Source organism: Phacochoerus africanus, chromosome 3, assembly GCF_016906955.1.
Source record: "Phacochoerus africanus isolate WHEZ1 chromosome 3, ROS_Pafr_v1, whole genome shotgun sequence".
Taxonomy (NCBI): Eukaryota; Metazoa; Chordata; class Mammalia; order Artiodactyla; family Suidae; genus Phacochoerus; species Phacochoerus africanus.
This window is the reverse complement of record NC_062546.1, coordinates 28,468,105-28,491,443: the sequence shown is the minus strand read 5'-3', so window position 1 is coordinate 28,491,443 and position 23,339 is coordinate 28,468,105. Positions and strand designations below refer to the sequence as shown.

The 23,339-nt window shown below is 46.6% G+C and overlaps 1 protein-coding gene across 1 annotated transcript; it reads left to right on the top strand.

Moving 5' to 3' along the window:
• Positions 1 to 19,732, top strand: TBC1D20 (TBC1 domain family member 20). The gene is made up of 8 exons (XM_047771410.1): positions 1 to 240; positions 7,592 to 7,777; positions 10,713 to 10,793; positions 14,045 to 14,231; positions 14,386 to 14,487; positions 15,695 to 15,836; positions 16,779 to 16,966; positions 17,233 to 19,732. Exons 1-8 carry the CDS (start codon positions 171 to 173, stop codon positions 17,486 to 17,488), a joined length of 1,212 nt encoding a protein of 403 aa, XP_047627366.1. The 5' UTR covers positions 1 to 170; the 3' UTR covers positions 17,489 to 19,732.
• The last annotated feature ends 3,607 nt before the right edge of the window (positions 19,733 to 23,339 follow it).

The window sequence follows — 23,339 nt, the reverse complement described above, 5'->3', positions numbered from 1 at the left end:
CGTGCCGGCACGGGGCGGGGCCCGCGCGGGGACGCCTGCGCGCCGCGGGCTGACCAAGCCGAGCTTGGCCCGCGGAGCCGGCGCCGAATCCCGCGGCCGCAGCTGCAGCCGCGCCTTCTCTCTGCTCCGCCACCAGCCGGGGCTCGGGCCGGTGCCCGGGCCCCCGGGACATGGCCCTCCGGAGTGCGCAGGGTGACGGCCCCACGTCCCCTCGCTGGGACGGCGGCGCGGAGAAGGCAGGTACGGAAGCCGACGGGGAGCCGAGGAGCGGCCTGCGAGGACGGCCGCAGGGGCAGGGGACGGCTGCCGGAGGAGCGGGCCGAGGCGCGGGAGGCACCCGAGGGGGCCGCGGGATGGGGGCCCCGAGACGAGCGCGCGGGGTGCGCCCGGGGCCGCGGCCGGGGTCGGGACAGTGAGGGAGGAAAAGGCGGACGGCCTGGGTCACGTCTGAAGGGGAAGAGAGCCTGGCATTGGGAGTCAGAGGATATTGAAGCGACCCGACGAACCCTGGCGGCAGACTCAGGTCCCCGGTGGGAAGGACGAGGCGGGGGCCCCGAGTCCGGCCTCGTCACATCTGGAGAGGAGAACTGGCTGACCCTGAGAGCCGAGGCCAAGCCTCGTCCCCGGCCGGCCGAGACTGTCGGGCCACGTCTGCAGGTTCCCCGGGCCGCCTCCCTAGTGGTCAGGCCGGTTTCCCAAACTTCATGTCTGGATCGACACGGCCTCCCTGGACCACAGATTTCTTTTCATTACCACGAAATTCACTCTTTAAAGTGTCCAGTGCAGTGGTCCTTAGTACACTGGCAAGGTGGTGCAACCATCGCACTGTCTTAATTCCACAGCATTTCTAATTCCAAAAAGAAAAGCCATCAGTCCCCATAGCCCATTCTCCACAGCTCCTGGCAGCCACCAGTCTACTTTCTGTCTCAATCTTGTGCCACCTCTTGTAATGTTATCTAATTGTGTGAAGAACAATTCTATTTTTTGTAATGTCTTACACTAAACAGTAATTTCCATGAAATCATGGTTTCTCTGGGCACTGTATTTTCCATTATGTTTTCCATACTGTTAATACAGTTCAAATTATTGTTTCCTCTTTACCTAGCAAAATACCCTTTTTTCCCCTCCCTGGGTTGGACTAAGGTCATTTTCCCACTTTTCTGTCTTTTCGTGGAAAAGATAATAGAACCAACCACATATTCAGCCCATGGTTTGATGAAGCACCAGGTATTCACATTTTGTCTCTGGGTTCATTCTGTTATCCCTCTTTTCTCCTGTTCTAATCCTGCATGGAAATGGGCTCACTCCTCATATTACTTCTCTGGGTCCTTTGGCCTTGTAACCCTTTGCTGGTGTTGTGTGACATCTGTCCTCATGGCATGATAGTCATTGCCCCAAGTGGTATGAGTCTTGTGACCTGTTGTAGTGTAAACCCTGTGCCTAGGCTGTGAGGCTTTTCCCCCTAGTTTCCTTGGTTTTGCTTCTCTGGCTAAATGAGAGGAATTTAGAGATGAGAAGGGGTTTTCTTTCAGTTTTTTGTTTTTCTTGTTTGTTTTTGTTTTGGGCTTTTTTTTTTTTTTTTTTGGTTTTTAGGGCCACACTCTCGGCATATGGACGTTCCCAGGCTAGGAGTCTAATCAGAGCTGTAGCTACCGGCCTACGCCGCAGCCACAGCCACCCAGGATATGAGCCTCGTCTGCGACCTACATCACAGCTCACGGCAATGCCGGATGCTTAACCCCCTGAACGAGGCCAGGGTCGAACCCGCAACCTCATGGTTCCTAGTTGGATTCGTTTCTGCTGCGCCAGAGCAGGAACTCCTTGTTCGTTCTTGCTTTGTCTTTAATCATGCTGGAGAATTGGTGAAGTTACTAACACTATAAACTCTCCTCTGTAAAGGTTATGATCAGATTGGTTACTCTCTAGAATATTTTTCTGCATTTTGGGGGTAAGGCAGTCTTTCTTCATGTGTTCCTTGTCTTTATTTCTTAGGTAGTTAATGAATCTCTGCTGATTTGGGTACTGTTTGTTGAAACTAATTAGGACCTCCAAAACAGTTTATTTTGTTTTTATAGGGATCTTTCTCAGAATAAAGGATTTCCTCTCCTGCTGTCTTTCTCTGGTATAGATACGAAGTTCAAGCATAAATTTTTTTTTCAGGCATCAATTTTTAAGTTAATTTCCAGTATCAGTATCAGGAGTTGAAGGGGGTGTCTTTATGTCTGGGAGGATGTCCCTCTGACTGGCTTTTCCATTGTTTTGATTTAGGCCTCAAGTTTGCTTACTTAACTTCTATTTGAAGACTCAGAGTTTTCTTGAGATGCAAGCTTAAACCAAATAACCATTATGCAATTTTCTACTGTCACATCAGGTTCGGTTATTAAGTATGTGGATCATTTACCTGATCTAAGTCACTAATGTTGTTTTTTTCCCAATATGGAAAAACTTTTAGAGGAAGTAAACTAGTGCTCATTTTTAGTCATTGTCCTTTCCGGTATGTTAAGTTCCCAAGCCAAATGCTTTTGGAGATGCCTGTTGCTTTGAGGAAGGAGAAATCTTGACCTGGGTTCCAGAGCCAGAGTTGAGAGGTTTGAGACAATAACAGACTCAGCTATCTTTTTTTTTTTTTTGTCATTTCTAGGGCCCCTCCCGTGGCATATGGAGGTCCCCAGGCTAGGGGTCTAATCAGAGCTGTAGCCGCCAGCCCACGCCAGCGATCCGAACCGCGTCTGCGACTCACACCACAGCTCACGGCAATGCCATATCCTCAACCCACTGAGTGAGGCCAGGAATCAAACCCGTAATCACATGGTTCCTAGTCAGATTCATTAACCACTGAGCCACAATGGGAACTCCCAGACTCAGCCATCTTTATCTGAACTGTTAGGAACTATTGTTTCGGTGCCTCTTATTTAAGTCATCATTTTGATGGAGAGCAGGCCAAGTAGTGCGTACACCACTCCTTTTTCCTTTGTTGAATGAAGTACTTTTCAGATGATTTATTTATAGCAGTGTCTTATATTTTGCAGCCAGCTGTAGGGTGGTCCTTCCATTCTGTCATGGTTATAAAAGCCAAGACCTTTACTCTAAAGGAATTTGGAAGATACCAGCTTTGGAGTATATAAAATGCATCTGTCATATAAGTGGGGCAATTAAGAAATTGGAGAAGAAGGGATTCGTGTATGCTATCTCCAGATGAAATGTAGGCTTTTATCCCAAGCCCAAATATAGCATTCCAAAGTCCAGAAGTGTGTCCTATCCCAAAATCCATATCTTAAATGTCTTTTAAAATAGATAACTAGACGTTAATTTTTAACATTTTTTCCAAGCATCCCAAGCATAGCTCTAATTTTTTTCTTTCCGAGGTGAAGAGGATATGTGTAAATTAGTTGTTCACTTGAGACCTGCTCACTTTTTCTCCTTCATTGTGTAGTTTAGCAGTTGACCTTATCGCTGTGTAATTTATACACCTCCAGCTCACTTGAGTTTTCTATTTTCTCCTCCCTTTTTGTGTCACAGTGAAAGCCTGTACATTAGGTGCAATACAATATTTGGTGTGGGGGCGGAACATGTAGGAATGCCTTCTTCATCTACCACTAACACTTAAATCACTAAAATATGGGGCTGCAGAAGATGATCTGAACAGACACCAGCTAAAATCCACAGTTGAGCAGCATTCTACCCTGAGAATCACCAGTGGTTTTAGATAAAGAGCCTACAAATCTATTTAGAGTTGTACGGTGAGGGTATTCTTAACGGTAGTATGGGGAAAATAATGTCATTTACTCTAGGCCAGTGTTTCCAGAGGAACAATAGCTACGCTAAATTATTTATTCTGTTCTGCACATGTGTTGAGTTCCCACAGAGCATTGGAATCAAGAGGATCGTAAATTTGAAATGCAGGAGTTAAATAGAATCCAGAGCATTTAGAGAAATAAGTATCAGAGCTGCAATGTGGGTTCAGAAGTACTTAAAATTCTGACATATTATTTACCAAAACCCACTGGAAATCCAGCTGATTACAAACAATGTTATTTCCCCAAGACACAAGCCAACGATTTTCCTTTTCCCCCAGATTGCTGAATAGCTTAAGTGAAAGAGGGGCAGGGTGGATATATGTCTAGACAAAATGAGGAAAATTTTCCATACTCTTAGCAAATAGGTTAATAAGATTTCTAAATGTCAGCTTACTCAAGAAATATTTAGTATTACCACTTAAATGTGATTTTTTTTTTCTTTTTAGGGCCACATATGGAAGTTCCTAGGCTAGGGGAAGAATTGAAGCTGCAGCTGCCAGCCTACACCACAGCCACAGCAATGCCAGATCCTCGCCACGTCTGCGACCTACACCACAGCTCTCAGCAATCCTGGATCCTTAACCCACTGAGCGAGGCCAGGGATGCTAGTCAGATTCATTTCCTCTGAGCCATTTAAGTGTTTTCAATTTATGATGTGTGGAAAGTACCAGCACACTCTTAAGTTAATATATAATTTTTTCTTTGTTGGAAATTATCTCAATTCCTGCTCATATTTTGTCTCAGACTTTATATATGTTGTTATATAAAGTCTTGTTTGTTTCCTATTGTGTTCACGATCCCTCTTTGAAAACATACAGCCTCCTCTTCCAAGGGATGGCCCTTTGACCCAAAGTCAAGTCCCTCCCTGTCTTCCCCTTGAGTGTAGGATAACCAGACTTTCTGGAATGTTCTCCCTTCAACACACGTCCTTGTGCAAACTATTCTTTAAGGAGGTACCAGAGTATATTCTTGGTGAAGCCTTTTCTGATTGCCTCAGAAGTAGTCATTCTTACCTCTGGATTTTTATATTTCTTTGTGATTCTGTTATGCATATATAGTAATTGTGCCCCCCACCACCAACTGTGAGCCTCTCAAGGGCTGGGAGGGAAGGAGTCATATTTGTATTTTTATTCCCAGTACAGTGCTTACTACAAGTAGATGCACATTAGTTGGGGGGCTGATAAATGAACAGATAGATTAATGGACAGGTAGATGGATGGATGGGTGGATAGATGGATGGATGGATGGCAGGCAAGACATGCCCAAGCCAAGAACTTGAAGCACTTTGTGAAGAACATTTGACTGGTTAGGTGCTGTGCTGACAGAGGGAATTGGGACTTGATTTTTCATGATTTCTAGGTAGAATAACCATTTAATTTCACGTCCAACTCGGGACATTTTTGAGAGTGCAAGATAGCAGAAGGGGTTTGCTCTGAATAGTTATGCCAGAACTATGGCTATAAACCAGAAATCTCTCAGACAAGCCGAAACAGACGGTGACCTGCTAGGTCACCAGGAGAAATGACAGTCTAGCCAGGAGAACAGGTTTACCTGGGTGAAAATGCACCTGCATTATTTTCCTGCCTGCACTTCCAATTGCAAGTTAACTCCAAACCAATCGGTGCCGCTGTTTATATAGTTTATGTCACAGCTGTCATATATAGGTAAACAGGGCCATTAGTTCCAAATTTTATTTGTGTTAATAATGTGCGGGTTTGTCATGTCAACAATTTGTAGACTGTTGCCTCAGAATAAAACATTACTGGAGTTCCCACTGTGGCTCAGCGGAAACGAATCTGACTAATATCCATGAGGACGCAGGTTCGATTCCTGGCCTCACTCAGAGAGTTAAGGATCCGGTGTTGCTGTGAGCTGTGGAGTAGGTTGCAGATGTGGCTTGGATCTGGCGTTGCCGTGGCTGTAGCGTAGGCCAGCAGCTACAGCTCCGACTCGACCCCTAGCCTGGGAGCCTCCATATGCCTTGGGTGAGGCCCTAAAAAGACAAAAAAAAGGACATTACTGAGGAAAGCTGCTTAGTATCTGTCTAAGACTCATCTGCCTTCTGATGTTAGTCCCTGCTGAAGTCTAACATACTTCCAAAGATAGTCTTCCCTAAAACCTAGCCTGCCTCCCAGTGTTATCTTCCACTTTACACTAGCCCTAGTACCCTGAATCTAGTATGTGCTACATAATTTTTTTTGTCTTTTGTCTTTTTTTTGTTGTTGTTTTTGTTGTTGTTGTTGCTATTTCTTGGGCCGCTCCCGCGGCATATGGAGGTTCCCAGGCTAGGGGTTGAATTGGAGCTGTAGCCACCGGCCTACGCCAGAGCCACAGCAACGCGGGATCCGAGCCGCGTCTGCAACCTACACCACAGCTCACGGCAACGCCGGATCGTTAACCCACTGAGCAAGGGCAGGGACCAAACCCGAAACCTCATGGTTCCTAGTCGGATTCGTTAACCACTGCACCACGACGGGAACTCCTACATAAATATTTTTTAATGAACCCACTTACTGTTTAACGAAAGAGCCTGTGTTTCCTGTCTCCATGTCTTCCTTCTGCTCTCCCAGCCTCTCAGAATCCTACCCTTTCTTTGGAAATTGCACTCTTGCCTTCTCTGATTTGCCTGACCCACAGTAGTCTCTGAGTTCTTTGCTGTCTGCACATACCTTTTTTGGGCAATTATAGTGCACTGCTTTGTGACATCTCTTTGGTGTTTTGTTTAATTTTTCTTGTGTTTTCTGTTCTTTATACTAGACTTTCTGCATGAAGTCTCTGAGAGCCTATTACCTCATTATTTTGAATAGAAAAATTATAATATGATGCACATTAACCACAAATTCTCAGTGTCTCCCCAAAGAGTAATTTAAACACAGTAAAATGCCTGTGTATAAATAACAAACTACCATATAAGTATGTAAGATGCTTAAAACATTACTTCCTGATCATCCGTAATTAATATGATTGTTAAGAAACAGTTATTGGAGTTCCCGTCGTGGCGCAGTGGTTAACGAATCCGACTAGGAACCATGAGGTTTCGGGTTTGGTCCCTGCCCTTGCTCAGTGGGTTAACGATCCGGCGTTGCCGTGAGCTGTGGTGTAGGTTGCAGACGCGGCTTGGATCCCGCGTTGCTGTGGCTCTGGCGTAGGCCGGTGGCTACAGCTCCGATTCGACCCCTAGCCTGGGAACCTCCATATGCTGCAGGAGCGGCCCAAGAAATAGCAACAACAACAACAACAACAACAACAAAAAAGACAAAAAACAAAACAAAGTTACTTTTTTGAGTTCCCTGGTGGCTCAGCAGGTTAAGGGCCTGGTGTCATTGCTGTGGCTTGGGTCACTTCTGTGGAGTGGGTTCAAACCTGGCCCAGGATGTTCTGCATGCCATGGGTGGGGCCAAAAAAGACAAAAGAAAAAAACGTAGTATTGAATTTTGATGATACATACGTATATATTTTTCTTCTAAAAACAATAGGAAAAATTATATTAGGAGATATGTATGCTCTGTAAAGTTTAGTTTTAAGAAAGCCACAAGCATTCTATTAGGAAAACATAAACAATAACCATTAGATATGCCTGAATATACTGTGCATTTATTATAATTATAATTCCTTGTGTTTTATTTATATGGTATATCTCCTTAGTGTTTCACACACTGTGTGCTAATTAAATATCAGTAAATTCACTTTAAATATACCTACCTGTACATCAAACCAAATAAGGAGATAGAGCCCTGAACAGAAAATGTACACATGCTGAATATGTGCCTAATGCCCTTTTCCTTGTTTTGCAGACTTTAATGCCAAAAAGAAAAAGAAAGTGGCAGAGATCTACCAGGCTCTGAACAGTGACCCCACTGATGTGGCTGCCCTTAGACGCATGGCTATCAGTGAAGGAGGGCTGCTGACTGATGAGATCAGACGGAAAGTGTGGCCCAAGCTCCTCAATGTCAACACCAGTGATCCACCTCCTACATCAGGTAACGCGGGAAGGGAGTGCTATGAGGGGAGCTTGTCTAGGAGGCAGGGAAAAAGAAGTCCAGGGTCTTTGTTTTTTATGCTCATTTCAAAGCAAGAGTAGATGAATAAACCTAGCATTTTAGGATATACTTGGGCCTACTCTGAAAATAAGACCAAACTGCTATGTAGAATTTTATTAAAAAATGGAATGAGCCTTTATTAGGTAGGTGAGTAGGTAGCTTTTACTGGCTAGGTAGGGGAGTTTATTAAAAATGCATATTCCAGTTTACATTCACTTAAAAGTGGGTTGTAGGAATCTAGATTTCGCACAGTGGCTCAGCAGGTTGAGAACCCAATTAATATCATGAGGATGCAGGTTTAATCCCTGGCCTCACTCAGTGGGTTAAGGATCTGGCATTGCCACAAGCTTGGAGGTAGGTCACAAATGTGGCTCGGATCTGGTGTTGCTGTGGCTGTGGCATAGACCTCAGCTGCAACTCTCATTGGACCCCTGGCCTGGGACCTTCCATATGCCGCAGGTGTAGCCCTAAAAAGGCGGGGGGTGGAAAGTGGGTTGTAGGAATCTGTATTCTCACAAGCACTCCACCTAATTCTGATGCAGATGGACTACGTTTTGAGAAATATGGACCTATGGGGAGAGATAATACCACTCCAGTCCTTTAAAAAAAAAAAAAAAAAGCTTTTTGTAAGGAAATACTAAGACCATTTTGAATTCTAAAATTCTATAATTCTGTGAAAAGCTATTACAGTTGGCCCTCCACATCTGAGGATTCCGCCAACCATGCATCAAAAATATTCCAGAAAAAAAAAAAAAAGAAAACCTCTAGAAAGTTCCAAAAAGCAGAACTTGAATTTGTCTTGCTTTGTCAACTGCTTACATAGCATTTACATTGTATTAGGTTTTATAAGTAATCTAGAGGTGATTTAAAGTATATAGGAAGAGGAAGCGATTAACACATACTCATTACTATGTGTAAAAGAGATGACTAACAAGGACCTACTGTATAGCACAGGGAGATCTACTCAAAGTTCTGTAATGACCTGTATGGGAAAGTGGATGTGTGTATGTATATAACTGATTCACTTTGCTGTACACCTGAGACTAATACAACATTGTAAATCAAATGTACTCCAATAAAGTTTTAACAACTAAAAATAAAGTAATAGGAGGATGTGCAGGGGTTATATGCAAATACTATACCATTTAATATAAGGGACTTGAGCATCCATGGATTTTGGTATCCTTGGTGGTCCTGGAACCAGTCCCCCTTGAATACCAAGGGACAGGTGTACTTATTTGCAAGGCCCTTGTACTAAAAAAAATAGTTTCTTAGAATACAATGCAAAAAACAAAAGGAAGTACTTTCAAACAATGGATCCACATTGTCATTCATTCACTCCACAAACATTATTGCTTTCCTGGCAAAAGTCCAGGTGGTAGGGATTCTTTCGTTCATTTGGCAAGTACTAGCTGTGCTCCTAACGTGTGTAAGTACTAGAGATGATTAAAACAGCCTATGCCGGCAGTTCCTGTTGTGGCACAGCGGAAACGAATCTGACTAGGAACCGTAAGGTTGCAGGTTCGATCCCTGGCCTCGCTCAGTGGGTTAAGGATCCAGCGTTGCCATGAGCTGTGGTGTAGGTCACAGACGTGGCTCAGATCTGGCATTGCTGTGGCTGTGACGTAGGTGGGCAGCTATTGCTCCGATTAGACCCCTAGCTTGAGAACCTCCATATGCCGCTGGTGTGGCCCTAAAAAGACAAAAAAAAAACCCAATAGCCTCTGCCAATAAAGTTCACACTGTCACAGTGTCGTGGTACAGCTGAGTAGATATTTTAAGTTGCCACTTATTATTATACTGTTGTCGTTATTGTTATTATCTTTGGAACCAGGCTGCCTCAGAGCAGTGAGCTTTTTGGTTGGAAGGAAAAGGCATTGCCATACTCATACTTTAAATCCTGAGATGCTGTTCTGTCAGATTCCAAATTTCCCATATCTTTATAAGATGAAGTCTGTGTGTGAAGCCTGTATTGTACAGGCTCCTCTAGTGAGTTTTGATTTCAGTTATGAAGGAAATGTACACTCATTATACAGGTAACAGCTAGAGCCCGCCTCCTTATTTTCACCCCGTATCGGGCTTAGCATCTGAGCACAAGTAGTCTCTCCTGTTTTGCAGTGTCTTAGTTTTAGAATTTCAGAGTTTATCTGAAATTTTTTTTTCTTTGTCATTTTAGGGCCACCCCTGCAGCATATGGAAGTTCCCAGGCTAGGGGTCTAATTGGAGCTAAAGCTGCTGGCCTACACCACGTTTGCAACCTATACCACAGCTCATGGCAAAGCCAGATCCTTAACCCACTGAGCGAGGCCAAGGATCGAACTCAAGTCCTCCTGGATACTAGTTGGGTTCGTTACCACTGAGCCACGACAGGAAGTCCCATAGAATCTTTGAGTTTACCTTAATACTCCTTTCTGAACAGGTCAGTGCTCTGTAGACTTTACAGATGTTAGAATTTTCCCAGTGGTTTCCACATTCATTATCTTCTTTGATCCACATAATAATCCGAGAGGGCTCCACTGCAGAGCCACACCATTTTACAGGGTGGGCTTTGAAATTCAGGGCAGCTCCCAGTGATACACAGTGGCAGCCTGCACTGGGCTCCTGGCTTCCTGGCTTCGGCGCCGCTCTTTCCACCTCATTCTGTTGCCTCCTGGATAAGCTCTGCTCCCTCCTCTTACTGTCATCATGACTTGCATGAAACAGCATGTTTGGAACTGAACCAAGGACTCCCTCTTCAAATGTGTCTTGAGTCATGTGCTCTTCAAGAAAAAGCAGCAGTTGTCTTCCAGGCCTCTTGGGTTGTGTCAGAATGTTTTGCTCCTTAATTCGACTTCCAAGACGTTCCAGCAGTAACGTGTGCCTTTTCCTCCAATAGGGAAGAACCTGCGACAGCTGAGCAAGGACTACCAGCAAGTGCTGCTGGATGTTCGGCGGTCTCTACGGCGGTTCCCTCCTGGTGAGACGTGCTCTGGGTCTTCCTGGGCAGGGGGCTTCTGTCTCAGTCGCACTCACTTGCCTGTATTGGTGATTGCTCGTCCCGGGAAGTTTCCATCCCAGCACAGAGCATGACCACATGCAGGATCCTGCCTCCTCAGGGACCTGTTGTGCTCCCAGTCTGCTGAGTCATTCTTGCATTAATCCAGTCTGTTGGACCCCCACTGTGAAGGCCTGAGCCAAAAATAATTTCTCTTAGCCTAGAGGTGGTGAATGAGAAGAGGGGGGTTCTCCCCCACTTCAGAGCCACAGAAAAGACTTTATAGGAATTGAGACAGCCATTAGTCTGTCTGGCTTTAAAGAGCAGAATGGTTTGGAAGTGGTCACTCACAAGAACTATTAATATCTTCATTTGCTTAGATTTATAAATAGTGGTGTCTTACATATACATATATTGGGGCCCTTGGCCTGGACGGAAAGCCAGTCACTACGTGGTAGAGAGTCTGTGCCTAAAATTGCCTCCTCGTTCCCAGGAGTAATGAGTAATTACTTTCACAATGAAGGAAACCAGGCAGTAAACCCGTGTTTTTTTGTTTTGTTTTTTTACTTTTTTTTAGGGCTGCACTCATGGCATATGGAAGTTCCCACCCTAGGGGTCCAATCAGAGCTGGACCCAGCTGCTAGCCTGTACCACAGCCACAGCAACACCAGATCCGAGCTGCATCTGCGACCTACACCATAGCTCACACTGAGCAAGGTCAGGGATTGAACCTGCATCCTCATGGATACTAGTCGGATTCATTTCTCCTTGCCACAGTGAGAACTCCAGTAAACCCATATTGATAATCAATTTCTCTTCCTTGGGCAATTCCACCTTTAGGGCCATGAAGAAAGGAGAATTGCTAGAGAGAACAGGAGCCTCTAAACCCACTGCTTCACTCTTCTGAATCTATGCTGTAGCGCTGGATTTTGTCTGTTAAAGGGTCTTCTCTCCTGCCTACACCCTTGAGCCCTGGAAAGGCCCTTGTATTCCAAAGTGGTCGAACCATCTTGGTTGTGATAAAGTATATGCCTAGGGTCCAGTCCCCTTTTCCTGTCCCACTGGTCTTGAGGAGACCTCATAGGACAGATGCATCCCATATTTTTCCCCAGGTAAACTGTTTTCTCTCTGAACCCTTTATTCCTCTTCCTTTTATGTGACATCAGTCTATGATCTTCCTGTAGGTTGAACTTCCCATGTGGTTTCATGTTCTTTTCACATTCATGTTCTGAGCTTGGCTGACCATTTTTTGTACTGAAAATTCAAATTAGGTTTGATTTTTTTTTTTCCTCTTAGTACCTGTCCAAGTGCTTGGTTTATTCCATTTTCTTTTTTATCTTTTAGAGTATGCCTTTTTAAGAAGGGGTGGGGCAAAATATGGCAAGAAATGAACTTTACTTCCACCTAAAAACCTTTGTTCAATTTAGTCTGGGCCTTGCATTAGCTCTTTTCTCTCACAAGATCTATTTTTGACTGGAAAACCTAATGGTGTAGGAAGGCTGTGCTGTGTGCCGTTCTTCAAACGCAGGTCATGAGGCCTGAGGTTGGCGTTTTTATGCTGAAAGCCAAGTGAGCTGAGGAGCCATGCCGACCACTGCCAGAACTGGGTGCATTCTCAGAAAGGGCTCCCAGGATGGGCTCCCCTGTTTCCAGCTGTATCTTTGGATCAAAGAGATCAGTACTAACTATGATATTTAGTTTGGTTCTGAGGGGAACATGCATCTCTTAAATTTTTTGTATTTATGTCATTTTATAACTACAGAAAAGTTACAAAAATAGGACAAAGAACTCCCCAGGTAGCTTTTACCCAGATTTCCTTCTATGTTTTTACTCTATTTGCTTTAGTATTACTTTCTCTCTCTCCTTCTCCAAACACACGCATAATTTTTTTCTGAACTATTTAAGAATAAATTACATACACGGTGCTCCTTCATCCCTAAATATTTCAGGTTTGTTTTTTTTTGGTTTTGGTTTTGTTTTTGTTTTTTTTAACAAAGCTCTTAGGAGTTCCCTGGTGGCTGAGTGGGTTAAGGATCCAGCATTGTCACTGCTGTGGCATGGGTTCAATACCTGGCATGCAGATGTGGCCAAAAAAACCCCCAGAGAACCCCGACTCTTTTTTTTTTCTTTTTTTTGTCTTTTTGCCAATTCTTGGGCTGCTCCCGTGGCATATAAGGTTCCCAGGCTAGGGGTCGAATCGGAGCTGTAGCTGCCAGCCTACGCCAGAGCCGCAGCAATGCAGGATCCGAGCTGCGTCTGCGACCTACACTACAGCTTACAGCAACGCCGGATCGTTAACCCACTGAGCAAGGGCAGGGATCAAACCCGCAACCTCATGGTTCCTAGTTGGATTCGTTAACCACTGCGCCACCACAGGAACTCCATCCCCGACTCTTATAATCACGCTTGGAGTTCCTATTGTGACTCAGCAGAAATGAATCTGACTAGCATCCATGAGGACCAGGTTCCATCCCTGGCCTCGCTCACTGGGTTCAGATCTGGCATTGCTGTGGCTGTGGGGTAGGCCAGCAGCTGCAGCACCAATTCAGCCCCTAGCCTGGGAACGTCCATATGCCGCCAGGGTAGCCCTAAAAAGACCAAAAAAAACCACCCATAGTCACAATTAAAGTCAGTAACAACATTGAAAGGTACTGCTGTCTAGTCTACAGATTTTATTCAGATTTCACCACTTATCCCAATAATTTCTTTATAGGAAAAGGAAATACCAATTCATGCCTTTCCCATTCAGTCTTCCTATCTCTTTAGCCTCCTTTATTCTGGCATAGTTCCTTTATAGTTTATGCTAGGCCGGTTATCATATAAAGTTTCCCTCAGTTTGGGTCTGTCTGGTATTTCCCCCTTCAAAGATTGAGGTGTCTTGATAGGAATTCCACTGACACGATGCTGAGTTCTCTTCACTACAGGCATCAGGAGGCACATGCTGTCCAGTGGCCACACCACTGGCAGTGTGAACTGTGGCGACTTGGTTAAGGTGGTGTTGGCTGGGTCCCCCGCTGTCAGGTTGCTGGTCTGTGGATCTTTCCTGTGTGCCAGATGGTATCAACAGTGTGTGGACCTGGAATGGGTTGCCCAGTTGTAATTTATTGTCTTTCATTGAACACTTTCTCTGCAAAGCCACCAGTGGCTGTCTTCCTAGCCTTGCTAGCGAGCTTCCTAGCCTCCTAGGCTGCTTGCCGTATTCAGGTGCATCTCCCCTGCCCTGCCCTCCCCAGGCATGCCAGAAGAGCAGAGAGAAGGGCTGCAGGAAGAGCTGATCGACATCATCCTCCTCATCCTGGAGCGCAACCCTCAGCTGCACTACTACCAGGGCTACCACGACATCGTGGTCACGTTTCTGCTGGTGGTAGGCGAGAGGCTGGCCACATCCCTGGTGGAAAAATTGTCTACCCACCACCTCAGGTACCAGCACAAAGGAGCTTCGCTCCTCAAGCCCCCCTGGCGGTATCTCTTCAGCCCGGCCCATTTTCTAGTTCGAGGCCCACCCCACCCTGCCGGCCCCCACCCCTGATTTAATGTTTGGTCTGACCAAGCTCATTGGATTGTCTCCCTCTAGGGATTTCATGGACCCAACAATGGACAACACCAAGCATATATTAAACTATCTGATGCCCATCATTGACCAGGTGAATCCAGAACTCCATGACTTCATGCAGAGGTATATATGTGTCTGCATTTATGTGTGTCCACACACATGCACACACCCCCCCCCCTTCAGCTTCCTCCTCGCCTTTGTTTATTCCTCACAAATCTAGCTCAGTTGTATCATCCATTTATGTTGATTAGTGTTAAGTTCTTCCGAATTGTCCTTTCCAGTTACCAGCACTCTGGATAAGTCAATTCTGTACACAGTCTTGGAACACTTTGTGGGTGCTGTGCTCTTTAAGGGATACAGGAGATGTCACAGCTCATGCCCTTGAGGAGTTTACATCTAGTGGGGAGAGGTGGACAAGGTAAGTATGCAGAGGTAGACTTTGAGGTTATTGCCGCCAGAGAAGCACAAAGTCCTGTAGGATCCACAGGTGAGAGAGACAAGGCCATCCGTGGGTAGTTTCCTTCACCTCATACCAAAGAGAAGAAATACTTCTTTGCAAATCTTATGTGACTTTTCTCTTTAGTTGAAAGTGTGTCCTTGGCCAATGCCTGCCTCTCTCTCTCTCTTCTTTTAAATAATGGCTGTGTCTTAAGGTGTTTCATTCATCTCATGTTTACTATAAAATTAACACGGTTTTCAGGCCTGAGAATATTGCCTGTGCCCTCCCAAAAGGGAGCGACTTTTTCAGAAGGAAAATCATGGTATAATCTCTGGAAACAGCTGATTCCTGTTCCTGTAGTTGACATTTTTGACATTTGTTGGCCATTAGGAGAGCCTCCGGGGAGATAAGGCAACCTGGGCCCCAGTGTGGTATGAGTGTCATGGTGTTGGGTATATTGTAAGGACACTTTTTTTTTTTTCTTTTTAGGACCGCTCCTGCGGCATATGGAAATTCCCAGGCTAGGGGTTGAATCGGAGCTATAGCTGCCGGCCTACACCACAGCCACAGCAACAGGAGATCCAAGCCACGTCTGCGACCTACACCACAGCTCACAGCAAAGCTAGATCCTTACTGAGCGAGGTCAGGGATCGAACCTGCATTCTCGTGGATCGTGGCGGGTTCATTAACTGCTGAGCCATGAAGGGAACTCCTATTGTAAGGACTTTCTATTTTGTGAAGAGAAGATGCTTGATTTGTAGGTGGCTGAATTTTCCAGAAAGCGCATTTCCCAAATGCCTTCTTCTCACAGCACTGAGAACAAAGAAGGCACAGGGAGGGAGAAGGCTTGACACAAAAGGGAAGCTAACATCTGGACTTCCTTGTTCCTAGTGCTGAGGTGGGGACCATCTTTGCGCTCAGCTGGCTCATCACCTGGTTTGGGCACGTCCTGTCAGACTTCAGGCACGTCGTGCGGTTATACGACTTCTTCCTGGCCTGCCACCCGCTGATGCCCATTTACTTTGCAGCTGTGGTAGGTACAGACCATGAGCCAGTCACTAGGTGTGCACCCCCCAGTCCAGCTTGATCATTTTCCCTAAAGAGATGCCCAGTGGTTATGGAAAGATGCAAAAGACAGCACTTGGCAGGCTGGCGTCCCTGGGCACTGTTCTGTAGAATGGCAATGGGAGAAAAACGTCTTCTGTGTAAAACTAACTTTGGGAAATGCTGGTTAACAAAGTTAAGCAGATTTGTTTACTGCTTGATCTTCTGAACCTTTAAAATGATGTGCATTATGAATTATCAGTGTTTCTTTTTTTTGGCCATGCCCATGGCCTGTGGAAATTCGCAGGCCAGGAATTGAATCTGAGCTGCAGCTGCGACAATGCCGGATCCTTAACCTGTTGCACCACAGCAGGAACTCCTATCAGGGTTTCTCTTGACATTGCCTGGATCTAGTAGAAAGGGCCAACTCTGGGTTTAAGAAAAGAAGTGTTTGGGTATTATGATAGAAAGTTGAGATGTCTTTTATCAGGGTTGGGGACTTCCGTTGTTAGAAGGCCCTGAATCGTCAGGCATGAGGCTGGAGGTGGGGGCTCACAGTGTTCTTCATTGTTCTTTAAAGGGAGCAAGACCATTCTTTCTATGTTGTTTGAACTGCTCCATCTGTGCTGGAGTTCCAGGAATCTCCAGTAATCCTTCTCCTTCCTTCCTCCTAAAAGATCAGCCTTCATGTAATTAGGTCAGCCTTTCACATCATAGGGTGGAAGTTTTGCCTCTTAGCAGGAAGCTCTAGCCAGTGGGAAAAACACTCAGATACGTACGTCATTACTTCCCAGATGGATACAAGACTTTGCTGAGTACTTGAAGTGAGCCCTGCTCATTACCAATTTAAATTCATCTTTAAGGAGAATGAAATGAAGTGGCCAAGGCCCTGTATGTTCTGGTCTCTGATGTGAGGCCTCGCTCCCCACAGATCGTGTTGTATCGAGAGCAGGAAGTCCTGGACTGTGACTGTGACATGGCCTCGGTCCACCACCTGTTGTCCCAGATCCCTCAGGACCTGCCCTATGAGACGCTGATCAGTAGAGCAGGAGACCTCTTTGTGCAGTTTCCCCCGTCCGAACTTGCTCGGGAGGCAGCTGCCCAGCAGCAGGCCGAGAGGTGAGTGCGGCCGAGGCCCAGGTTGAACAGGGTGTTTGTTAAGTGAGCAAAAATGCGGAAGATTGTGTCCGGTGGGGACAGGGCTGAGGGTGCTTGTTTCCAGAGACCTGTGCCTGAGCCAGCACAATCCCCACTCATGACTTCATGGGCCTTTTAAAGAAGAGTTTTCGGAGCAGTGGATGGCTCTGCCCTCAGACTGTTTAATCTAGGTTTTTTCCTTCCTCTTTTATCCTCTTTCCTTCTTTCCGTCTCCATCTCCTCTGCAGAACGGCAGCCTCTACCTTCAAAGACTTTGAGCTGGCATCAGCCCAGCAGAGGCCTGACATGGTGCTGAGGCAGCGGTTTCGGGGACTTCTGCGGCCTGAGGATCGAACAAAAGATGTCCTGACCAAACCAAGGACCAACCGCTTTGTGAAGCTGGCGGTGATGGGGCTGACAGTGGCACTTGGAGCGGCCGCTCTGGCTGTGGTGAAGAGTGCCCTGGAATGGGCCCCGAAGTTTCAACTGCAGCTGTTTCCCTAAATGCCAGAGAAGATACTTCCTCTAACATGACATCAAGGTCTCACCCTTCCATGGACCGACTGGGAGGGGGTAGAATTTCCTTTATTAAAAGGGTTTCTGTCGAGGGTTTTCTATTCCTGCCACCCTTCCCCCCCACCCCATCCATGGTTGCCTTTGCTTCAGAGGCCAATTGCAGAGCCTGTGTGACGCGGGCACCTGGGGGCCTGAGCACAGAACTCTTTCTCCCTCACAGTGGGCTTCTGAGCGGGCGCTCCACGGCCTCCTCTTGTATTGGAGGGAATGGGTTTCTGCAGCTCACAGCTGCCTTTGGAACCCACTGGGCCTGGTCACCGGGGGGCATCTTAGCTGGACCACCGAATGCCCTTCTGGCGGCTCCTTCTATCCGTCCTGTCTGCTTCAGCTGGACAAAGAAGTCAGACCTTGGAGTGAAGGCGAGGGGGCAGAGGAGACTAGCCCGGGAGCAAGATTGGCCCCTTCTGAGAATAGCTCCACTAGCTGGTCAGAAATCTAAGCGACATATGTGAACTAGGTTACTCGGTAAATCTTATTTTCAGCCTAGAACTCACTTGGGTGTTTCCAGTCAGACAAAAAGGAATGTTAAGTTTTAGGGCCCAGACATCAGCTGGCTTTGCCTTTTTTTTTTTCTTTCTATTCTCTTCCACAAGCCACACAATGATGCTTATAAAAGACACTTTTACTACTATTTTTAGAACTACATACATCCAACATGTAAAGTGCTACTATTTTTAGAATTACATACAGCCAACATGTAAAGTACCCTCACTTTTAAATAATTCCTTCTGGAAAAAAAAAAAGAAAGAAAGGTCTCATCAGAAAGATGAGCTTCTGAAATGCTGAGTTTCTTTTCTGCTCAGTTGTGTAACATCTCACTTTAGCCAGAGTCACTGTTTATGAATAGCCCCCTACTTCCTTGTCCAGCTTTCCTTCCTTCCTTCCTATTTCCTCCAGTTCTTCTCTCAAGTAGGCACCTACTTACTACTTTGGCTTGTTGCGGGGGTTTGACTCACCTCCTCAACTGCTGGTCTCTCCTTCCTGGTTGGAAATGTCATTGGGAACTTGCCAGTGCCCAGAAAGGGACAAACTGTAGCCTGGAGAGTGTGGTGGGAGCCAGGGACAGCCAGCTTCCTCCCACAGGCTTCCTGAGGACTCTCTAGGCCTTAGGGAACAAGACGGATCATTCACTTCTTCAGTACAGCTTTTCCTGTAAGCCAAGCCAGGTTTGTTTTAGATTAACTGTGGCTTTAAGAAAAAAAAAGTGCCTTTTGCTGCTTTGAAGAATTGAGGTGTACAGCATGAAGCAGCCGTGTACTTTCGTTTTCCGGTCTGTTGCGGGCACTGTTCTCTCTTGGCAGGTGTTTTCTTAAACGTGCCAGAAGCACACTACCCACCACAGTCAGACCTCTGCTTACCCCCCGTACACCCATAGTGTGCAGAGTGGAGGGCCTTTGGTTTGGCAAGAGCCGCTAGCCCAGAGTGCTTAGGAGAGGCGTCTCTCTACCCTTGAGTTACACTAAGCACTTTACAGCCAAAAAAAAAAAAAAGCTCAAAGTGATGGATCATTCTCCATAGCAGGAGTCCCAACTGGGCTGAGTGTGATGCCGATGATTAATCTAGAAAATGGTAGATCCATCAAGACAAAGGAAATTCTGCTAGGATCCAGATGATGTGACAGGTTCTCCCACAGTAAGTTTGTCCTCACGTCCTCTTTCCAGATGGACGGCATCAGCCCCCCTGCCGAAGACCCTTGGGCCTGTCTGTAGATAAGGAATTGATGGGGAAGAGGAAAGGGGGTGCATGTGATCAGGAGCCCAAGGCCACAGCTTTTTGTTTTTTGTTTTTCATTTTATGGCCACACCCGTGGCATATGGAAATTTCTAAGCCAGGGATTGAATCCGAGCCTCAGCTGCAGCAACCCTGGATACTTGCCAGGCTGAGGGTAGAACCCCAGACCTCTGCAGCAACCCATTTAACCCACTGCGCCACAGCAGGAACTCTGCCAGGGCTTTTTGGATCCCAGGAAGCAGGTGGCATTTGCTACCGTTGTGGCCTAGGAAGGAGAAAGTTCACTTGTTTCATAGCTTTGCTAACCACAGGATTCTCCCCTGCCATTGAGAAGAAAGCATTATCTTTTTACCTTCAGGTGGTTTACTATTCTGTAAAGAATCTGTGTAAATATTTTGTACAGAGCCCTGTATGAAATAAATAGCCATGTATGGTTACTGATCTCTTCTGTTGTTCTTTTCTTGTTGAGAGTGGCTTGATGTCCTTTGCTGTCCACCCTGACCTGGAGTTGTGCTATGCTCTGTGGACTCTGGGTTGGCTTTGACTTGTCTGAGAGCTTGGACAATACCTGCAGTCCTGTTTCTGTTTCACCTTCTTTACTGTTTCCTTGACCCAGAGGGGAGACATGAGGGGGCTGAAGGCTGAGCAGGCATCACTCATTTCCTTGACCGTGACCCACCACCACAGGCCAGCTGCCTGTGCTGTCCTTTGGTTTGACTTGTGGAGGACACAGGGCTGGCCAGGACAGCAGTGAGGTGCACTGAAGGGGCAGTTTGTTTTCAGCAGCAGTTTCATAGAAGTTGATTGACTCTAAGGAGAATTTTGATAAATGGAAAATTGAAGGAAAGGTATGTGTGTGTGGTATAATAAATATTTGGGTTTTGTCCCCAGTTCCCCTAAAACTCTTAGAATTTCCTGAGTGATGCGAGTGTCTTTTGTTTAAAATTTCCTTTGAATCCTACCTGAGTTTATGCTAATGAGGTAACTTAAGGTAGGACCCCTAGATAACCTTAGGGTGGGACAGGTCACCAGAGAGAGCAACTTTCAGCCCCATCCACTGACCTGGGAAGGGAGGGGAGGTTGGACATGGAGCTCTGCAAAACAAAAACTCCGAGTTGAGTTCTGAGATTCGGAGAGCTTCTGGGTTGGTGAACAAAACAAAGTGCTAAGAGGATGACAAAGCCTGAGAGGGCTTGGGGGAAACGCACCCACTTCCCCCTTCCTTCTTATTCATCTCTCATTTGGTTGTCCTGAGTTGTGTCCTTTACAATAGATCAGTACACATAAGTAAAGTGTTTTCTTTCTTTTTTTTTTTTGTCTTTTTAGGGTCACACCCACAGCATATGAAAGTTTCCAGGCTAGGGGTCGAATCAAAACTACAGCTGCCGACTTATTCCACAGCCACAGCCACAGCAACTCGGAATCTGAGCCGCATCTGCGACCTACACCACAGCTCACGGCAACACCAGATCCATAACCCACTGAGTGAGGCCAGGGATCGAACCCGCTTCCTCATGGATACTAGTTGGGTTCATTACCACACTGAACCACGATGGGAACTCCAGTAAAATGTTGTCTTGAGTTCTATAAGCCCTTCTAGCAAGTTGAACACGAGAGGGTTTTGTAGAAACCACTGAGTTTGCAGCTGGGCAGGCAGCAGTGTCGGGGGTCTGGGCACCCCATCTGCAGGTGGGTCTGAAGTGGGTCAGCCTTGTGGGCCTGAGCCCTTTAACTTGGGGCATCTGATGCTAACTCTGGGTAGTTCGCATCAGAACCGTATTGAGTTGTTGGACACCCAGTTGGAGAATTGAAGTGGTGTCGGAAAATACTGTACAACATGCAAGGCTGAAGGGAAAATAGTGTAAAAATAGTAGCTGAAGTTCCCCTTATGGCTCAGCGGTTGGCAAACCTGACTAGTATCCATGAGGATGTGGGTTCAATCCCTGGCTTTGCTCAGGTGGGTTAAGGATCCAGTGTTGCCTTGAGCTGTGGTGTAAGTCACAGACGAGGCTCAGATCTGGCTGTGGTGTAGGCTGGCAGCTACAGCTCCAGTTCAACCCCTAGCCTGGGAACTTCCATATGCTGTGGGTGGGGCCCTAAAAAAAAATTTTAAAAGACAAAAAAAAATAATAGTAATAATAGCTGAATAAAAAGTGGGTGTTTTGTTGAGAACTGGAATGGGCAATACCAATGGAAAGGTACTTGGGGTTCAGGCCAGGGAGAGCTTTTAGCTCCATGGAAGGGAGTTGTGATTCTTTCTCTGGGCAGTTTGGGGGTGAGGATGGGCCGTGATCAAAACTGAGTTTGGAGAGAGGGTACTGGTGACAGGATGGCAAATATATTCCTTCCTGGCTGTGTGAGCTTCTCCAAGTCACTACATCTCTAAAATTCATTGTCAGTGGCCATAAAATAGGGATAGTTCCATCCCACATGGGCAGTTTAATGAACTGATGTTGTGAAAATGCTTTACAAACTGAAGTTGTGCGAGTGTTTTGTTCCCATTTCAGTGAACATCTTTTGATCTATAATTGCCTTGCACTTGGGCCCCAGATTACGTGGTGACTGAAAGAAGAATAGGCTGGAGGCTTTTGCCAAATCGGCCTGGCTTGCTTTCTGCCCTTTGCCCTACTGTCCCCTCTATGTTTGCTGCTGGTAGCTCCTGCTGCCTTTCCCCTGTCCTCACAAAGGCCATTTACTTGCTAGTGTCTTTTCTCCAGACTTAGATATGGTGGAATCTGCCCAGCAGCCTTTGAGAGCTGGCAAGGCCGTGGGCTGGCCTCCAGCTTCCTGCATTATAAGCGAGCGGCTTTCGTGGCAGCCCCAGACACTAGAAGACACGTGCTACTCTGGCACGAGCTGCAGGGCCCACACGCCACTTCCTGCCCACAGCAGCTGCTGTTTATCTGAGCAACATGCTTCCCCTCGCCTTCTGCCCCTGGAGAGAAAGACTTTGTGGTACAAGAACATTTGGAACCTCCTGCTGCTTCCTCAGCAGGCCCCGGTCCAAAGCCCATGGGGTTTGGCTCAAGTCTGCCCTGGGGAGTTGGGGCTGGGGCCTGGCATGGGGTGACCCTTTGGGAGTGGGAGGCACCTCCGCTTGACACAGCAGTAGGGAGCACTTGTGAGCCTGCCCATCTTTCAGCTGCTGGCATGGCACCAAAGGCTAGAACCCCGGGACAGCTCTGCACCCCTCCATTTGCCCTCCTGACCCCCGATCTGGCCACAGCACACACACACTCACTGCCCACCTTGATGTGAATGGAGTGGGCCAAGGAAAAGGCGCAGCCCACGTGGTCCCCTCTCTGCCGGTCTTGTCCTCACTTTCCATCAGCCAAGGGTAAAGAAATGTGTCATTAATACCGAGTAGTCACTAGAAAAGGAACAGTACAAGGGCGCTGGAGTGCTCGAGGGAGGAGTGGGCCGGTGAGGAGGACATCACGTGACAGGACCTGCCAGGTGGAAACGAGGACCGAGAAGCTCCGGACTTGGACTTTTTCAAGAGAAGCTAGGCATCTAGTTTTGTTTTTTTTTTTTTTTTTTTTTTGGTCTTTTTAGGGCCGTACCTGTGGCATATGAAGGTTCCCAGGCTAGGGGTCCAATCGGAGCTGCAGTCGCCAGCCTAGCCACAGCCACAGCAACACAGGATCCGAGCCACGTCTGCGACCTACACCACAGCTCAGAGCAACGCTGGATCCTTAACCTACTGAGCAAGGCCAGGGATCAAACCCGCAACCTCATGGTTCCTAATGGGATTCATTTCCACTGCGCCATGATGGGAACTCCGGAATCTAGATTTTGATGTAGCCTCTCCAATTTAAAAATATTGGCAACTGGAGTTCCCATTGTGGCTCACCAGCAACGAACCTGACTAGTATTCATGAGGACACAGGTTCAATTCCTGGCCCCACTCAGTGGGTTAAGGATCTGGTGTTGCTATGAACGGTGGTGTATGCGGTTCACAGACACGCACCATTGCTGTGGCTGTGGTGTAGGCCAGCAGCTACAGCTCCGATTTTACCCATAGACTGGGAACTTCCATGTGCTGCAA

Excerpts from the sequence above, each read along its gene's own strand:
- TBC1D20 (XM_047771410.1), top strand. The coding sequence starts at position 171 with ATGGCCCTCCGGAGTGCGCAGGGTGACGGCCCCACGTCCCCTCGCTGG. Across the intron at positions 7,778-10,712 it reads TGATCCACCTCCTACATCAG|GGAAGAACCTGCGACAGCTG; the intron begins GTAACGCGGGAA and ends TTCCTCCAATAG. Across the intron at positions 16,967-17,232 it reads GCCCAGCAGCAGGCCGAGAG|AACGGCAGCCTCTACCTTCA; the intron begins GTGAGTGCGGCC and ends TCTCCTCTGCAG.